Consider the following 20,864-nt stretch of genomic DNA (forward strand, 5'->3'; position numbering starts at 1 on the left):
CCATAGTACCTACGCTGAAAGTAGGTTTATGTCAGGAAAAATAAGTAATTCATTGTTTACAACAAATATAATCATAATTAGTGTACTTACAAACATTTGCCGGCCTCGGTGACAATTTAACCATAGTGGATTAGAGCATAACCAGTCGACACATCTGTCAAGAATTTTATGTGGACATATAATTGATGAACCAACCCTGGTTACGATCTAACTGACTATTGTGAAATTGGAGCTAAACCTATTTTAAAGAACTTTAAGGTAAAATCTACCGGATGGTTCCTAAACAAAGGAGTAAGTATATTCACAAATGCATTCATTCAAACTTGGCAAAAAAATTAAAAATAATCTTTGAGTGTCTTTTTATTTGAATTTATACATACATACAGGGTTACCTAGTTTGGGAGTCAGGGTTTTCATGTTGTGTGTTTACTCTACTTGTTTCTAATAAATATTTACAAAGATTTTATATAATACTAGCTATTCCCGCGAGCTTCGCTTCGCTTTAAAAAGTTTTTTTTTTGTTCTTTGTCAGGGTCTAGACCAGCTATACTCATCCTGCGGCCCGCCAGGCCTTTCTCCGTGGCCCGCGTGCCATGAGAGATAATAGGGAATATGCGTGTGTTTTTTTATATTATATTCGATAGTTTACATCGCTTTATAATAGTTAAAAAAAAAACAAAAAAACCGGCCAAGTGCGAGTCGGGCTCGCGCACAAAGGGTTCCGTAGCAGCAAATATAATAACCAAAATTACAGTTAAATCAACCTATCTCAAAAACTATAAGAGATACTTTGATCAAACCAAAAATCGTTGAAAGAGTTAATTAGCATGCATCACCTCTATTTTTTTTAGAATTTTATACCCCGTAGTTATAAAAATAGAGGGGGGGGGACATACTTTTTACGACTTTGAGAGCTGATATCTCAAAAACCGTTCACTTTAAGAAAAATGTTTTTTAGAAAACTTTATATCATTTTAAAAGACCTTTCCATTGATACCCCACACGGGTATGTACATCGAAAAAAAAAATTTCATCCCTCAGTTACATGTATGGGGGGCCCCACCCCCAATTCTTTTTTTTACTATTTAGTGTCATATTTTTGTAGCGGTTCATACAGCACATATTCCTATCAAATTTCATCACTGTAGTACTTATAGTTTCCGAGTAAATCGGCTGTGACAGACGGACAGACGGACATGACGAAACTATAAGGGTTCCGTTTTTGCCATTTTGGCTACGGAACCCTAAAAATATTGCTTGTGGCCCGCGAAACCATGACTTAAACGTTTTTGAGGCCCGCGAAAAAAAAAAGGTTGAGTACCAGGGGTCTAGACCATCTGTAAGTATACTAAATTTCATTCAAATCCGTTCAGTACTTTTGGCGTGAAAGAGTAACAGACAGAAAGACAGACACAGTTACTTTCGCATTTATAATATTATGTAGTTAGGATATTTTTTTTTAAGTAAGTATATTTTTCATCTTTTTCAAGTTGTTCTTAAAGTGTCCTTCCTATCTTTTCCTAGTAGTCTTCTTCTCAGCCGTCGTCCCAGCGTGTCTCCGTTTGTTGTGTGTGTACAGCGCCGCGCGGTGCGCGAATGTATCTCCGCAGATAGCGCACTCGTGCGGCCGCCGGCCCGAGTGCGAGTTCATGTGATCTCGGAGGCTGGTTAACCTCTGCAAATGTAACAATAAAGAGTGTTGCAAAAAGGGTAAACTAAGCCGAAACCAGCATGTGCAGCATTTTATATCTAAGCCCGAAACTGAAAATTCATTTTCCATACAAACTTAGTTGGGCACGTGAGTTTTTAGTATGGAAAATGAATTATTTTTTTCACGAATTTTGAAATTCTGATTTCAGTTTCAGGCTTAGATATAACATGCTGCACATGCTGGTTTCTTTATACCCTTTTTACAACACCCTGTATAAGTATTTATTTTTTTACTTTTTTAATATCTTACTGGGGCACCTACTTTAAAATAGGACGATGTTCTTAATTTATCTGTATGTTTTTTTATATCTAGAAAAATCAATGAAGGAAGGGTTTTAGGCCTTAGTCCACCACGCTGGCCTAGTGCGGGTTGGTGGACCCCAACACAAGCAAGCTAGTTCTAACAGAGTTGTCGGGTAAGTGGGCAACCCGACTGTCAGATGTTTTCAAGCTGCCTGAAGGCCTCTGACTAGGCTTAGGGCTGATTTTTCAACGGTCAGATAAATGTTATCTGAGGAATAAAATTGTTGCTGTCACTGTCTAATACAAACAATCAGATGCGACAGCATCAGAATTATTCCTCAGATAACTTGTATCTGACTATTGAAAAATCAGCCCTTAAGGACATATTTAGAGGTTTTTACCTTGAATTTACTCCCGCACTCATGGCACACGTGCCTGCCGGGCGCGCGGCGGTGGCGCGACAGCACGTGGCGGAGCATGTAGCTCTTTGTTATGAATCTCTGTAACGTTATAATGTTTCAGTTAAAAAAAAAATTGACCGCTACGGAAAAAAAGGTGTTATACGTATAATGTGTCTGTGTGTGTGTGTGTGTGTGTCTGTCTGTGGTAGCGTAGCTAGCAAACGGCTAAACCGATATTTTAAGGTAACAGGCAATGTTACCACGAGTGTTCTTAGCTATGTTTCATGAAAATCGGTTCAGCCGTTCAAAAGTTATGTTACTTTTAGGTATTTACCTGTTGGCAGGTTTCACACTCGTACAACGGTCGCTTCACGTGCATAGACTCTATGTGCAGTCGTATTTCTGACTTTGTTACAGTCCTCCTGCCGCAGTCAGCACACTCGTATCTGGTGTAGGAGCACGTGGTATTATTGTACTTAAACTCCTTAATTGAAAACACAATTGAAAGAATTCATAGGTCTTCTTCGATCGTGTGAATGCACTAAGCTAACTTCCTCCAGTGTTTTGCTACTCTTACTGCGTATTGCGAGATAGGTGAATTCATAGGTACAGGCCAGGATTTGAACCCGCGGCCTCTCGATTGAAAGGACGAGGCCTTAAATCCATTACGCCACCACTGCTCCCTATTTGAAAATAATTTAATTAAAAAACAATACATACTTGGCGTCCACGTGCTTTGACGAGTATGAAAGGTGGTGCCGGTACGCGTGGCGGTCCCTGAACGTGTGATCACACGTTTCACAGTACACCGTCTCGTTGCCCTGCAAGAATAATTAGATTAACATTGAAAAGAGCGATGGTAGCTCAGTCGGGTAAGCGCCCGCTTCTCACGCCAGAGATGCGGGTTCTAATCCCGGCGCTAACATGTATCAATGAGTTCTTTGAATTTATGTACAATGTATACCATCGCTCTTATAGTGAAGGAAAACATCGTGAGGAAACCTGCATATCTAGATCTAGCACATCTAGATATTATGTGAACCCACCAACCCGCAGTGGACCAGCGTGGTGGGAAATGGTCCAAGCTTAGGAAGGCAGTTTAGAGCCAGGTGCAGGTACTTACACCCCACAGAGAATATAATATAACTTACAGAGTCGCTGTGCATTCGCTTCATATGAAACTTTAAATTGCTTTTGCTGTGAAATCTTTTCTGACAAACATCGCACTCGGCCGAGGGGAGGTCACCTTTGTGAATTCTGCAATAAGTTGACACATTATGCATACAATAATATAGTGTGACAAACTTATTTGTTCCGGTGAGAGTTAACTAAATTGATCCATATCTCATTATTTACTAATGAATTATATATTGATATAATAGGTTAAATGGTTTTATTAAAACCACAAGAGCGAATTACTACTACTGGCAAACTTAAAATCTTATAGAATGAAGAAATATTACACATTTACGTGAGCTGTCACCGGAACAGATAAGTTTGTGGCACTGTAAAGTAATACACTAATGAGACATGAAAAAGTCCCGCTAGCGAAATGTCGACACCAACTGACCCTAATTTTTAAAAACATAATATTTATAATTAATCTAAATATTATTTTTATTTGTTGGTAATATTCTAATATAATATGGAGCGCAGTATTTTGGGAGTAAAGCGAACAGATCGCATTCGCAACACCGACCCGCGCTCCAAAACTCAAATAGCTGACGTGGGTGCCAAGACTGCTAAACTGAAGTGGGACTGGGCGGGGCATGTCTGCCGTATGCAGCCGGAGAGGTGGGCAAAAAATGCCACCAAATGGATACCCAACAACGGCCGCCGGCGCAGAGGCAGACCAAGAAGGAGATGGCGGGACGACTTGGACAATTTTAACACGGAATGGTGTGAGCAGGCCCAAGAAAGGGATAAATGGAATGTTCAGGGAGAGACCTTTGCCCAACAGTGGGACACTAGAGGTTAAGAAAAAAAAACTGATTCGCTGTTGTACTTCAAAATTGCAAACGGCGTCATTAAGCTAGTCCTTTCCGTTTTGGAATAATTTGGTGTATGTCACTGGAACTTATTCATTGCTCGTGAGTGTAAGCAAAGTTCGTTTACAACTGTATATTTTATTTTATTTTGTTACATTTGGTTTTTTCAGAAGCACGTCATATAGAATACACCCTGTATAATCAATTTCGGAAATGTACAAGAAGGGAGAGCACCCTGTATAAGAATAAGGCTGCTCACTTCATGTGTTTGCTGTAGCTGGCGTTGTTCGCTAACATTTTCTTGCATATTTCACACTCGAGTCTGCTCCTGCGATCGTTCGCCCTGTGCTCTTTCAACCGGAGGTAGCCGCTGCAAAATAATAATAAGAATATGCACAACATAGACGGTACAAATGGCGGCCTTATTACTATGAGTAATTTCTTCCAGACTACCTAGGAGAGAAATTATACAAAAGAAAAGGGGAAAGTGCAAAAAAATACAAACATAACTTAATACAAAATAGTATTTTATTATCTCTATTGCAAAAATATAGAATTCAAAGGGGGGCTTAGTGCTAAAAGCATTTTCTGCCAGCCAACCTACAGGTGGTACAGGAAAACTAGTAAAATAAAAATAAATAAATAAAAAGTTGCAAAAATAATACAATATAACTGTATTGATAGAATACACAACAATGGGAGGTTTTCAACCATAGACAAACAACCATAGATTATAGAAGACTTCATACTCGGCACTGTATTTTTTTTAGATGCCGGCTAAAAAAAATGCAGTGCTGTTGAGTATGAAGTCATCTATAAAAAGTACCTCTCTTACCTTATTATTATTAAAACACTTTATTGCATACAAAAACAGTATTTTACAAAATAGGTAGGTATAGATGATTACATAAAGAAAAAAATTAGTTTAAAACAAATAATAAAAAGTATACAAACTTATCTGTTCCGGTGAGAGTTCACGTAAATGTCGAATTTTTCTTAATTCAATAAGATTTTACGTTTGCCAGTAGTGGTAATTCGCTCTTGCGGTTTTAATATACCTATCTAATCTATATCAATACATAATTCATTAGTAAGTAATGATATTATATGGATCAATTTAGTTCGCCGTCTATTCTATTCTATTCTCTATGGGGGTGTAAGTACCTGCACCTGGCTCTCTCGAGTGGAACCTTTGTGCATATCCCCAGGGTCTAAACTGCCTTCCTAAGCTTGGACCATTTCCCACCACGCTGGTCCACTGCGGGTTGGTGGGTTCACATATCTAGATGTGCTAAATCTAGATATGCAGGTTTCATCACGATGTTTTCCTTCACCGTAAGAGCGATGGTATACATTGTACTTAAATTCAGAAAAGAACTCATTGGTACATGTCAGTGCCGGGATTCGAACCCGCATCTCTGGCGTGAGAAGTGGGCGCTTACCCGACTGAGCTACCACCGCTCTACACACATAATTCATTAGTAAGTAATGATATTATATGGATCAATTTAGTTCGCCGTCACCGGAACAGATAAGTTTCTCGCACTGTAGTTGATTTTGAAGCGAAAACGAACTTAGCATCTCTGAATCAAACGTCATTTGAATCATTCATGCTATACTTTACAAATTATAATAGCTTCAAAATATGTACTCACTTGAATTTAGTATTGCAGCTTTTACACCGTTGTTCTGTGTGCATATTCAGCACATGTGTTTTGATCTCTTTAAGTGTGTGATGCCGGAAATCGCAATCGCAGCATTCGTAACATCTGTCGACATAAATATTGAGCATTATAGTAGACTAGCTGTTCCCGCAAACTTTGCTTCATCTTAAAAAGTTTTCCCGTGGGAATTCCGCGATAAAAAGTAGTCTTTATGTTAATCCAGAGTATCAGCTAACTCCATATAAATTTTTATTAAAATCGGTTCAGCCGTTTTGTTGTGAAGAAGTAACAAACATAGACACACACATAAACTTTCCTCTTTATAATATTAGTGGGATTCATTACAGTCGTCGAAATATAATAGGCCCGTTTGGTCAGCTACACAAATTTGCTATTTACTCTTGATTTTATATAATCTGGCTTATTATTTAACGGCCGAAAGAAAAAAGAACTTTTAAAACACCAAAAGTTACTTATTGTTTAGATTTTTGATGATTTAGGTTTGACACCAGCTGTCATCCCATACATTTTTAAACGGGCCCCTTATATTTTGACGACTGTAGATCAAACTCACGTGTAATGTTTCTCGTGATGACTGACAAGTGAAGTCTGGTATGAAAATCTTTCTTCGCAGATATTACACTGATGCGGGCCTTTGTCCTGAAACGAATGATAAAAGAATCGTAGTGTTGTACCGGATAAGGTGTCGGTTTGCTTGTAGATTCTAGGAACCGGACCTACAGTCCAACTATAAAGTCGACAATAAAGAGTGCGATTTTTCTAAGACTTTTTATAATTATCAGTTATTTACTTACATTCACATACATTTTAAAAATAAAATACCGTTTGGGTATGGCTTTTTAACGGATTTGTCCTTAAATAAATATAATACATCGATAAAATACGGTCTCTAATAAGGAAAAAGGTCATGATGCTCGCTCTGGGTCGTTCCTGGTTCAGCGCATTTCGTTGGCGATACAGCGCGGTAATGCGGCTGGCTTGTTGGGCACTTTCGAGCCAGGAACGATACGAGGCGGCATCTTTGACTAGTTAGACTAAGTTTGAGGCGAATACTTTGAATTTTTAATTTTATCTTTTAGTTCAGTTTTCATAATTTTATTTACAATTAGGTTAGGCTTCATTAGTTAAATGTTAATTTATATTATAACCTTGAATAAATATTTTAGTCTCTAATAAGTAGTTAGAGTCCACTTCCGTTTTCAGGACTTTATAGTTTTACTGTACGGTCTATGTTTGTATTATTTTTTTGAGTAAATGCCTTTGTGTACTTCTTACTTTTTCTGTCTTCATGTTTTTGTCTGTATATGTTTTGTGTATACAATAAAGATAAAGTGTCTATAGATAAATAAAAAATAAATAAAGAAATGCCTTGCAGTTTCGAGGTGCATAATTTTGTAGTTTTTTTTTAAAATATTTTTATTTAAAAAAAAAAAGTCTCATGCAGCCAACCAACCTCCTTGTGCAAAGCATTATGCTTCTCCAAAAGGCTCTCCTTGTAAAATGTAAGTATGCACGTTTCACACTTGTATGTGCTGCCTCTGTATGTCTCCTCGTTCCTCTTCTCTTCCCTGAACTGGAGTAGTTCTGTTTCAGTTAATGTTGTTTCTCTGTACTTTTTCTTATCTTTAGCCGGGTTTGACGGTTGCACCACTTGACATAGGAATGACACAGGCATCTGGAAATGTAAGGTTTCAACAGTTTTAACCCTTAGTAATAATAGACCTGTTTTGCATTACAACAAAACAGATATTATGTGTATGAAGAAACACACAGCGTTGAGTGAAGAAGCAATTATTTGATTTCTTAGTATAAATAGGAAAAAATGGGTTTTTACATACCAATCTGCTGTATTTTCCTCTCTTTCACTTTAGCCAGTGGACAGTGCAGTCTAGAATCTGGATTCTACTCTGTGACGCGCTGTCAAATTTCTGACATAGTAGTCTTCAAAACTCACCTGCAAGCCGTTGCTGCAACGCTGTGTGTTTCTTCATACACATAATATCTGTTTTGTTGTAATGCAAAACAGGTCTATTATGTGTTCTTTCGAAACACACAGCGTTGAGTGAAGACTTGTTTGTTATCTGCTGGTGAAAGAGATTAGAAAATCTAAACGCTATGTGATCTCCTTTTTAGGTAAAATATACCTAAAATATAATAAAGATTCCTGTTAGACAACATCATAGTTGTAAAGGAAACATACTTAAAATGCACCTTCATCATAAAGGTACTTGCACCTAAAAGAAAGAAAATTAATTAAAAACAAAATTTATAAGTACATAGGTACTCTAGTTAATGATCAATAGGTGTGTATCCACTACATACCTAGTGTGATACACAACATGTCACATACTTACCTACACTTATGATCTGTAAGTATGTTGCTAATGGGATCATAAATCATACCATTATTAATTTAAGTAAGTAAGTATAACATAAATAAGCCAATTTCTTATCAAATTAAAGTTAGAACTAGTAAAGGACCAATCCAGGTGTGAGGAATACCTAATAGCATAGAAACAGACAATAGAAAATATAAAATTTTACATCATTGTCTTTATATAAGTACCTATCAATTTGTATTACATAGGCCCTCTAGGTAATACATAACCATAGGTAATTTGTACCTATTAGGTAGTCATACATATTATTAGGTAGTATTCCTTTTTAGTTGAAGTAAAATTGAACTTTATAAAGCACAGAAATATGGATTATATTAGACTTATGTCACTGCACCACCCTTGCTTGGTAGTTGAATAGCCTACTGAAATAGGATTACATGACAGCTGTCTATGTGTACACTATCATAATTTTCCTTTTGAGATATACATGGGTGATGACTAGTCTCTAGGTACACGGAAAAATTTATAGATTACCAATTTCAATCAAACATGACTAATTTTACCAAGATTTTACAGGACCAACAGTTATTAAAAAGTCAAGCCTGCATGTAGGTAGCAACCTACTTAAGTAAAGGGCCAGTTAGAATAGAAACAGATTTTGTACAGCTATTAGGCTTACACCCTTCTCTCAGGTTGAAATATATAAAGTTTCAGAACCGCACATCATCTCTATCTATACTTGATAAACAATTTACTACTGCAATATAATCCACCATAAATGCAAGTAAACACTTTATAGGGACTATTCAATAGCCCAACTAATATGGATAATTGGATAGGTATTGTCACAGCCATCAGTCATAGGCTCCACATGATGTAGGTATATGGTATACATTATAAAAATCAATATAATATAGGCACCTTACCAGATAGATCCTTAGAAAGGCTCATAAAGGCCAAATGTTAACACAACTTGGTGAACAAAAGTCCAGGACAATAATAGGCACTTAGACTTGTAGCTATCTCATGTTTGTACTCTCCAGAGACTACAAACTTGTGCAATGTGGGTAATAGAAAGCTACCTGGGCAAAATCATTTGACAACCACCTGCCATGTGGGTACACTAGATGAGGAGTACTCAAATCCGGGCTCAAACAATATCAGCCAACATAGTGGTAATATATGTGCTGAGGCATACACCTTGTATAGGTGATATTAATGCCAATGTCTACTGAATAAACATTCATTCTGAAGTCAACTTTACTGTTGTAATCACTGAGCTCTTCTTTATGGCAAGCCTGTGTTAGCTATTAAGACCAAATTAAATTCAGAAAAAATATGTAATGTATGCAATATTAAGTATAGGCACAATACAAGAGCTCACCTTTAAGATAGAAGATATGAGATCTGAGGTTATGTCTTTCAAGAAAAGATCCCTGAAAAAGTAAGCAAGTTACAACACAATATATTAGATTGAAAATGTGTAACTCTAGCTGCCAAGGCGCAGACGCTTCAACATCAACCCATCACGTCCCTACTGCTGGGGAACGGGTCTCCTTCCAATGAAGGAAGGGCTTGGGCCTAGAAAGCTGCTTCATCAGCTTTCATTATGTTTGGCCACTGCATATCACTAATCAAATGTCCCAATAGCACATGGCCTCCGCGGCAACAATCTTGTCATTATGGGTTTAGCCAGAAACCGTTAAGTGGAGTTATTTGTAAAAATAAATAGGGATGTGATGGTGGTCCCATGCTATCTCTACTGGAAAGGGAGGATCTCCCAACCTGTTTGGGCTGTGCTTTGTTCTGGCGGGCAGCTGCTTTGGTAAACAGGAGAAAAAATTGGCAATTCACCTTTTTATGAGTGGATTATGCCTATTATCAGTTTTAAACTGTAAGACTTATGGATGCAATAAATGATTGAGTATTAAGTATTGAAACTCCCATAAATTCTTGCTTAAAAACCCCAAATAGCTACAAAGTCAAGGGTATGACATGAACAACTTTGAAAAAGTTATAATCATGAAAATATATTACAGATAGCAAGTAAATAGTTAATTATCTTTATGTAATAATAAAATAAGTACAGTTAAGTTCACCAGAGCCCATGGCTTTTCGACTGGTTAAAAGCTATACAAATGGTTGTTAAACATCATAATATTTGCATATATAATTGCAAAAACTTGGTGGCAATGCATTTTAGTTTACCAGAGCCCATGGCTTTTCGACTGGTTAAATGCTATATAAAGCGGTTGTGAACCATCATAAACTTCGCATATATAGGTATCCCATGAACAATGTGTGCGAATAATTGCAGATACCATATAAGATTTTACCTCTCCGCGAGGAAGGTTCCAGCAATTATGCAAATATAATATAATACATTTTACTTCACCAGTGCCATAAACAGCATTTCGACTGGTCAATGTATTACAATGAACTTATAAGTTCAAACCTTCATAAACTTTGCATAAAATCCCCAATAATTAGGTACTTGAAGATGGGTCCGACACCACCAATGTGTGTGTCATCAATAATATTGCAGTTAGTAACTGCTACATTTAACTTTCCGAAAGTTTAATGAAATTATGCAAAGTTAAAATACATTATGAGATGATCCATGAGTTCATCATAGCCAGTGCCTATCAGCATTTAGACTGGCAATGTATTTTGTTGCTCTGTCCATTACACCCGCATGTAAAAGGACATAATATGTATACCTAGGTAATAGGTAAATAGGAATAAAAAGGCCACGAGCCAGTTTAAATCCTGTGGGTGAGCAAAAAACAACATATTTATATGTACACATACATGTTGTAAGAAGTTATTATGGTTAATAACTAAGTCAATATGGTAAATAGGGGCCCCGAGCCAGTTTTAAATGCTATGTGAGCATAAAACAACATGTATACATATAAGTTGTAAGAAGGTATTATGGTAAAAAACCTATAAGACAACAAAAGTTGTAAATATAGGGATAAATATTAGCCAAGAGATTTTATAAATTATAATCTCAACAACCCATCCGCTAGGTCAAACTATGCTACTGGCTTAAGCCATTGGTTGCAAGTCAATATTGTCAACCACAGCACTGCATGTCATAATTAATTTATTTTAAGATGACAGTCTCAATCGTGAAACTGCTAATATAAGTGTAAAGTTCTCTGTATAATATACACATGACTGCAAATCCCCGAAGGGGTAGTCAGAGGTGACCCACATAAGGGCATAAATAGTGACTTATTTTCATTGAGTCACCCTTCATAAACACTTGGTAAATAAATAATGTAATCAACAAATTACAAATATTTTGCGACAACACATCTATGCATGCAGCAATCAAAAGGTTGGTATATTATGTAGATAGGTAGGTACATGTTAACTAATTAATACCAGATGTGAAAATATTTTCAAACTTGTGAAACCAAGAATCAATACCATGTTTAGAGTTGAAACATTTAAATTCAAAGTAAGCAGTGTAAAGGTTATAAACCCAACAACCAAAGGTCTAACAAGCATCTGTAGCCCATCTGAGAGGCTTCCTAATGCTAGATAACATGGCATTAAATGAATAGGAACAAAATTAAATGTTCTCATATAAGTAAGCATTCTCTTATGAGAATTTTTAGCTTTACCAAATGGAGTTAAACTATGTAAATACAGTATGTAACAACGTAAATACTATTTGAATAAAGAAACACCATTGAACAGAGCTGGTTTCTGGTTTAAAGGTATAAGCACAAAGATAAAATATCATTTGTAAATTGCAATGTTTTTGTACCAAAAATGATTCATGCGTGAAATAGTTTTCTGACTTACTCAGTTCAGACTTCGAAGGTAGGTATGAATCCAATTGCTGGAGAGCATATTTCACACTATCACCGAGATTTATCATAATATCTTCATGTAATCTTGTGATCTTCTCGGTTTTCTGAAAAAAATATTAATACCGGCCCGCGGGCGGAGCGTCGGTAGCGGCGCGAAATTATTTTTTTGTACATTGACGAAAAGTACGATGTCTCATACAGAGTTTTTTATACATTAAGTGAATTAACACTTTTATTGATTGTTTTATTCCACAAACACGAATATTATCATGGATTATTAGTAAAAAATCCATTTTCAAAAATATATAAACGCGTTTGATTCAAGAAATCAAAAAGCTATGTCAGAAATTTGACAGCGCGTCACAGAGTAGAATCCAGATTCTAGACTGCACTGTCCACTGGCTAAAGTGAAAGAGAGGAAAATACAGCAGATTGGTATGTAAAAACCCATTTTTTCCTATTTATACTAAGAAATCAAATAATTGCTTCTTCACTCAACGCTGTGTGTTTCGAAAGAACACATAATAATAAATATGTGGGGACACCTCACACACGGCCATCCGACCACAAGGCAGAACCTGTGTTATGGCTGTCGGACAGCTAATATAAATATCTACACAAGCACATAGATAGATACATACTAAATATAAATATCAACACCCAAGACCAGAGTACAAATATCTGTCTTTAAACAAATGTCTGTCCCAGCCGGGAATCGAACCCGGGACCTTCGGCATAGCAGTCAGGGCCACTAACCACTACGCCATTCGACCGCCAAATAGTTCATTGCTAATGTGGTTAGGGAGAGCGTGCATGAACTACATAATGGCATATTTTCCCCATTTCCCCACATGAATGGCTAAATGGGAAAAATATACCAGAAAAAATAGGCTACAATCCACTAAAAAGTCCTTTCATTTCCTACAACACTAGGGCAACTTGCACAAGAATGTAAAATCTAGATTCAGGACGTACACTTGTCCAAAATTAATAATGCACATGCAGATCTTCATACCCGAATCATTCCCCCCCCCGCCGAGCGGTCAACTGAGTAGACGTGTTTTGTTTTGCTCCCAATATTTAATTTTGAAAAGTGGTTTAACTTCCGTGATTACACTACTGAACTGAACTAATACATTCAATAATCAAAGTTCTATCTGAACAAGTGCTTAGAAACTATTACTGTGCGTGATTTAAGTGTAAATAAATCAAAAATAATATTGCTAAGGTGATTACATTTTTTCTCACTACCGCACGGTTACAACCGGCTCCTAAGTGCCTGAAGAGAGGTGAATAGCAAAGTAGCACATCTTCAAACGCTGCCTGCTCCTTGATTATTGCTACTCAGCTAGAATAATATGTCCACCCTTCGTTCACCGCCCACCCTTTCCACTGCCACAGGCGATAACTCACTTCACCACTGTGAATCTGCGCCTGATTTGCCATCTCTTACTAAGATGGCGGAGCGTAAAAAAAGAAAGTTTGAGGGAGAGGAAGCGAACGACATAGCAATTATGATGAAAGACATGTTTAGTAAACTCTCTAAAGAGCAGAATCAACGTTTCCATGACTTGCAATCTTGTATAAACAACTTGAGTGAAGAAAATTCCGAATTAGTCAAAAGTATCGAACTCATGAATCATAAATATGACGAATTTTTGTCGCGGATTACTCGTCTCGAATCGGAAAGAAAAACTGATAAAGTCATCATATCTCAACTGGAAGACAGAATCGAGACTATGGAGCGTAAAGCACGAGCCTCGGGCATAGAGATCAGAAACATTCCGAAAACATCTGGAGAAACCAAAAATGAGCTCTGCGCTATAGTAAAGAGTCTAGGGAAAACCCTGAATGTCGACATCCATGATCATGATATAAGGGATATTTATAGGATTAAATCCAAAGACTCTACTAACCCAATTATCACTGAGTTCTCATCTGTCCTGAAAAAGGAGAAAATCCTCAAAGCGTCCAAGGACTTCAATAAAAACAAGAGTAAAGGAGATAAATTGAATACTAGCCATTTTCAAATAAAAACTCCGGTGAAACCAGTCTTCTTGTCTGAAACTCTTACCTACAAAGCGCAGAGATTGTTCTATCTGGCGAGAGATCTACAGAGAAACTACAACTTTGCCTTCTGCTGGACATCTCACGGCGTTGTGTACCTGAGACGAGACGAAAACAGCCCGCAAATTCGGGTCACTAACGAAACCGATCTTGAAGGCCTGCGTAAAGAATGACTAACAGTATTAATTAATATTATATTGCTATTTTATTTAACTGTATTGTATCTATATACTCCGTCTATCATCGTATTATATTATATTGTATACAACCCATATAAAGTAAATTACTCTCACTACTCCCATTTATACGCTTCACTCACATATACAAATATCATACACTGCATTATCAATTCTGTAGCAATTGTACCTGTCGTAACTTTATCACTGCTTGAACTTAACAGCCACCATAATGTTAGAAGCAATCCAACTTCTTATAAATATAACTTACTGGCCGCGTTTACTCATCAATTACAAAAATGAATCCCTCACACATGATTTATATTATTGATGGAGTTGATAGTATTTCGATTTCAAGGGCGCTGACTTGTGATGTCGACTCCTGTAACGAAAATGTTCCGCCTTCCTTGGATTGTCTTTCCTTACTCACGCAAAATATACGAAGTATAAACGCTAATATGTCAGGACTTGAGGTACTCTTGGCTAGGCTGAAATTTGACGCTGATGTGATAGTTCTTACTGAGTGCTGGCTACCCTGTGCTCCAGTAATCCCGCCACTGTTAGGCTATAACTCATCTGCAACCAATTCTCATCAATTCCAGAATGACGGTGTAGTGGTGTTCGTCAGGAAAAATGTAGCGTATACTGTAGAGGAACCACTTTTTCATGACGGTAACTGCCTTGTAATAAATATTGGCACTGAAACGACAATCGTCTGTATTTATCGCTCCCCGTCATATAAAAACACTGATCGCTTTCTTGCGTCACTTGATGACTTACTAAATAAGCTATCGTATGCAAAAAATATTATCGTTACTGGGGATATCAATATTCCGATCAATCCCGGGAAGATCGATACCTCCTCAGAGAATTATCTTACCCTCACATCGTTTCATGGACTACTTCCAGCACATACTTTTATTACGCGTGACCTCAGTGGCACCTGTCTAGACCATGTTCTGGTTAAAACTAAAAAGCCCTCTACTACTATTGTACCACAATCTACCTTGACTGACCACAAATGCGTACTTTTTTGCCTAAATCATAAAATAAGTAACACCGAGACCTTTTATCAAACTAAAGTAAATAATGAGAGCTTAGAAAAAGATATTTTGAATATTGACACTAAACCGATCTATCAACAAACTGATCCAAATCAGTCAATAACTTATTTAATAAAAGCTATTACCACAGCCATTAATAAAAATACAGAAACTAAAATTATACCTAGACGTAAAAAAATTATGAAACCGTGGATCACACAGGGATTATTACGTTGTATGCGCCACAGAGATAAATTACACAAAAAATCTAATCGAAACCCTAATGATGAAACATTGAAAATAACGTATAAGCGATACAGGAACTTTTGCAATGGACTACTTAAAAAATTAAAAAGACAATATGACAGAGACAATATTTCAAATGCAGGAAACGATTCTAAAAGACTTTGGAAGGCTATAAAGGATATTACTAACACCTCAAAAACTAAAAACTATCCCAAGGAGCTACTTTCAGCTGAAATTACTCCTCAGGTTGCTGTTAATAAGGTAAATGAATACTACGTTAAAGTAGGTGAATCTCTTGCGGAACGGATCCCCCAAACAAATGATGGAGAAAACGAAACTATAAATGACAAAAGTTCCAATAATAACTCTTTTTTTCTAGGGGACACAGATGAAAGGGAAGTAGAGCAAATAATAATGGGATTAAGGACTACCTGTGCTATGGGAGTTGACCAAATATCCAATAAAATTCTAAAAGACTTCAAAGATTTTCTTGTACCTCCGATCACTTTCATTTTTAATCAATGCTTACAGTTAGGAATTTTCCCAAGAGATCTCAAAGTATCCAAAGTACTTCCTATTCACAAGGGCGGGGACAGAGATCGTGTCAACAATTACAGACCAATTTCAATATTACCGTCCCTATCAAAAATACTAGAAAAAATAATTAATAAAAGATTAGTCAACTACCTTGAGAAAAACAATGTACTATCAAAAAATCAGTTCGGCTTCCGACAAAATAAATCCACTGATGATGCTGTTTTGTCCCTTACGGAATTTGTTGCTAATAAATTAGATAACAGTAAAAAATGCATTTCTATATTTATAGACCTTGCTAAGGCCTTTGACACGGTCTCCGTCCCACTCCTTATGAACAAATTAGAGAAGATTGGCATAAGAGGTGCCCAGCTGGAACTTTTTAAAGACTACCTATCTGAAAGGCATCAATGTGTCTCTATAGGAGAGCATACTAGTGCATTACTTCCCATACTTTATGGAGTCCCACAGGGCAGTATTCTGGGACCAACGCTATTCCTGATTTACATAAATAACCTATTATCTATGAATATGAAACTAATATCTTATGCTGATGATACTGCCCTGCTCTTCTCTGCTGACTCCTGGGAGGAGGCTTTCACTGAAGCACAGAGGGGTTTTAACGCTGTTGGGAGCTGGCTCAGACGTAACTTACTGTCGTTAAACGTTGAAAAAACCAAGTACATGACTTTCTCCATTCGTAGCTCTGGCCAACCATCAAATGACTTCACAATTTTTTCTCATACATGTCCTCCCGGCACAAGAAACTGTAACTGTCCATATCTAGAACGTGTCAGATGCATAAAATATCTAGGAGTCTTAATTGATAACAATCTAAGCTTCAAACCTCACATTGATCTCCTAACCACTAGAATAAGAAAATTAATATTCATATTTAAATCATTAAGACATATTCTTGACTCATCCAAATTAAAACAAATATACTTTGCACTATGCCAGTCTTTACTTAATTACTGCATTTCGTCTTGGGGTGGAGCTCACAAGACTAACTTGAAAAGCGTTGAAGTTGCCCAACGTGCTATCCTGAAGGTCTGCACCTTCCGGCCTTTCCGCTACCCTACTACTTTACTATATGAATACTGTGAAGTACTCACCGTCCGACAACTCTTCTTGCTAAGCATCATAAAGAGACAACACAGCGAGCTGATATTTAATCCTTCCATCCTAAAAAGGCGCAGAAAGCATACAATCTGCAAGAGTAGACGCTTCAACACAGTATTTATACGTAAATTCTTCTGCTTTCTTGGACCATTTATCTACAATAGAATCAATAAAACTAAATTCATATACTGTCTGAATGGAGGGCTTTGCAAAAGAGAAGTTACAAAATGGTTACTGACCCTTAATTACGTTGACACCGAGGACCTCCTCGCTGTAATGCAGTAGCTATTATGAATCGCTTTGGTACTGTCAAGAGAGTACTTATCTTATTTATTATTTATATATATGTATATATATATAATATTTATTTCTATATATGTATATACTGTATATATGTACCTATACATTATACACATACAAATATATATTATACTTTATCATTATTACTAATATTATATATAATAGTTATAGTATACCTACGTATTTATAAGTAATTAGTTAGATACTCAACTTAAAATCACCACTTTTTAATTAATTCTCTTTCATAGTTTCATAGACTACTCAAAATTACTTTGCATGAACTGTAAAAAATATTTACCTCTTAATTACCTACCTTTTCCTTGTAATAATTAGCAAACTAAAATATAAGTAATTTAATGTAACGGGTTGGGGCGCTGTGAGCTGAAACACAGGTTAACACCTAGTTTAGCAGCAGATGCTACTTACTTGCCATTGTTGTACACATGTTGTTCATAAAATATTAGCTAATAAGGTAAGTTTTAAGATATGTATATTTTTGGAAATAAATAAATTATTATTATTATTATTATTATTAAATCGTAAGAACCTTAAAAAAACACTTGCATTTTGCACCTTGTTCGAAAGAAATAGGAGTCAATATCATATGTCACATAATCGAAAACAACCGATCTGTCAAAGATTTCTATGCGCATTATCAATTTTGGAGCACTGTTTATTTGTATGAACTGACGTTTCTTAAGTCGAGATTTGACACTAAATCTAGATTTAAGATTCTTATGCAACGCGCCATAGGTTCAAGAAATATTTTTTTCTTCAATGCGATTAGGCATAGACAATAGACATAGACAAGACGTTTATTTACTAAAAAAATACACATCACAAATACAAAACAACATCAATTATAATAGGTACAGTGACATGAGGAATAACAATAATTGTGGTGTGTATTGAGTGAGTAAAATGGCTCGGACTCAGCATGTGCTGTACAAAAATTTATATTACTTACCTCAACTTCGAAATGATGACTATTATCTTCAATGTGTGGTTCACTTAATTCCTCTTGTTCCTCTATCTCGACTTTAATAACACAGTCAGTGTCAAGGTCTTCACATTGTGAATCTATTTGAATAACGTCAGACTGTGGTTTTTCCAACTGCGAGTCTATATGAATAACATCCATCTCTCGTTCTTCACAACAAGAGTCTGTTTCCTCACCATCCTCACAATCTAAATCCTCTGTTCTTTTCCCTTTATGTATATCATCAGAACCTATCACTGTACTGCTGGGGCACGGCTCACCTTCCAACAAAGGATGGGTTTTAGGCCTAGTGCGGGTTGGTGAACTATGCACATTTACTTCTTCTTCTATGAATTTCAGTGGTTGTAGTATGTGATCGTCGCCATATAAAATAAATTCTCTATCAAATGTGTTACATGCGTTAGAGCGAGTCAGCGATGACAAGCTTTTTAGCTGGCCGCTGTATTTGGAAATCTGCAATTGATAAAAATAACCTATGATATACAGGGTGTCCCCTAAATAATAATAATAATCATCATCATCAGTCTATAGAAGTCCACTGCTGGACGTAGGCCTCTCCAAAAGCACACCACTGGATGCGATCTTTATGTTTCCCCATCCAATCATTACCAGCCACCTTTTGCAAGTCGTCACACCATCTATCTAGCCGGACATCTAGCCAGACAGGCTGTGGTGACCACAGTCCGAATATTCCCAATCAGTGTTGCTGTACATTTACACTCAGTTTTAGGTCACAAGCTGTGTTTTTAAACAAGTACAATAATGCACTTAGGGTACATATCTAGAATCTAGACGTGCAGGTTTCTTCATGATGTTTTCCTTCATCATATTATACATTAACCACACGGAATTACTTAGAAATACTTACATAGTTGTTTACAATGTCTCACAATACTTACATTTTTCCCCAAAGATGATAGCATAGACATAGCATTAATAGCTCTCTGTTTGAATCTTAGAATTCGGTTCAACATTGCCTTGCACTCATAGCATATTCTGTGTTCTTCGGAAAACTGAAAAAAATATATACTTAACTTATACTTACAGTCCTCAAAAGCTATAGGTATACCTGGTGTTAATTAAGTACTTAACCATTTGATATATTTTGTAGCCCAAAAAGATTGTGGGTCATTCACATTCATCATTATTTTAGATGTCTATTGATGATTTCAAACTAAATATATTGGATTCCATGCATTTTCTAGCTGTCCTAAAGCTGCATACAGACAAATGAACACCAACAAACGGGTTTCATTGACTATCATTGCTGCAATCTGCCCCTGTATATGTGTGATAAATATCCATTGTTCAGCGTTCATTGGGCGTTCGTTGGGCTGGTCTGTACGCAGCCTAAGGTGAAACGAAAGGCAGCAGGTCACACCACCGATTGAGAAAAAATTATAACTTAAATTTGAAAGTATTTTTTTCTCAAAACTGCCACATTTCACTCCACATGCTGATTCCAATGAAGAAGCCACTTATTGACTAACAGGTCTTATAAAATAATAGGGTGACATCTTTACTTGCAGGCGTCATTAGGCGTCATACGCTGAGTGGATCCGCCATTTTGAATTTTTTCCTTATGTGTGCATGTTAAACTTACTGAAACTCCTTTGCAAAGATGCCTTAGTTCAGGTAGATTTACTATTGGATGTAGACGACGATCGGTGCTCAGACATGTATAGCATAAGTCTAGGGTTATACAGGGTGCTGTTGCCTTTTTAGAGGATGTTTTAGACATTATCACTAATTTTGAATAGCACGCAATGTAGCAAAATTATTGTTTTGTTTCACTCTCGTTCTCGCTCGTTGAACTGATTGTGAATGGACCACAGAATACTGACTGCAAAATGACACTGACAATCAATGTACTCAATAAAAAGGCGCCGACACATTAGAGGTCTACAAGCGCGTCCCAAAAGACCGTGCACACTATCGATCGTGACCGTAAGCCGCATCCGCTAATGTGTCGGCGCCTTAACTTCTCACACCCATCATATGTGAAACTGTCAGAGAAAAAGTGAATGTCAGTGAATGTTTACAAGTTGACGCACAGTACAAGTGGTGCAGTGGTCAAGTGCCATACAAGACAAGAATAGAAGTTAAAGTTCATGGTTTACTTCCTTGTTACTTGTTGTTGTTTGTTCTTTCTTTCACTTTCATGGTTTAATCCCCTGCTTAGT

The 20,864-nt window shown here is 36.7% G+C and overlaps 1 protein-coding gene across 2 annotated transcripts; it reads right to left on the reverse strand.

Moving 5' to 3' along the window:
• Window positions 1-1,484: 1,484 nt before the first annotated feature.
• On the reverse strand, window positions 1,485-20,705 carry LOC105380692 (zinc finger protein 28). Of its 2 annotated transcripts, XM_038116382.2 has the most exons (12): window positions 20,285-20,702; window positions 19,581-19,694; window positions 18,649-19,134; window positions 7,481-7,702; window positions 6,581-6,666; window positions 5,998-6,111; window positions 4,602-4,712; window positions 3,506-3,611; window positions 3,075-3,175; window positions 2,689-2,800; window positions 2,355-2,453; window positions 1,485-1,675 (listed from the first exon to the last, which is right to left on the reverse strand). In XM_038116382.2, exons 1-12 carry the CDS (start codon window positions 20,420-20,422, stop codon window positions 1,511-1,513), a joined length of 1,854 nt encoding a protein of 617 aa, XP_037972310.2. In that variant the 5' UTR covers window positions 20,423-20,702; the 3' UTR covers window positions 1,485-1,510. The 2 variants fall into 2 exon arrangements, with proteins under 2 accessions (XP_037972310.2, XP_048480105.1); XM_048624148.1 differs by lacking the exon at window positions 4,602-4,712 and having other exon boundaries at window positions 20,285-20,705.
• Between the last annotated feature and the right edge of the window lie 159 nt (window positions 20,706-20,864).

Source organism: Plutella xylostella, chromosome 11, assembly GCF_932276165.1.
Source record: "Plutella xylostella chromosome 11, ilPluXylo3.1, whole genome shotgun sequence".
Taxonomy (NCBI): Eukaryota; Metazoa; Arthropoda; class Insecta; order Lepidoptera; family Plutellidae; genus Plutella; species Plutella xylostella.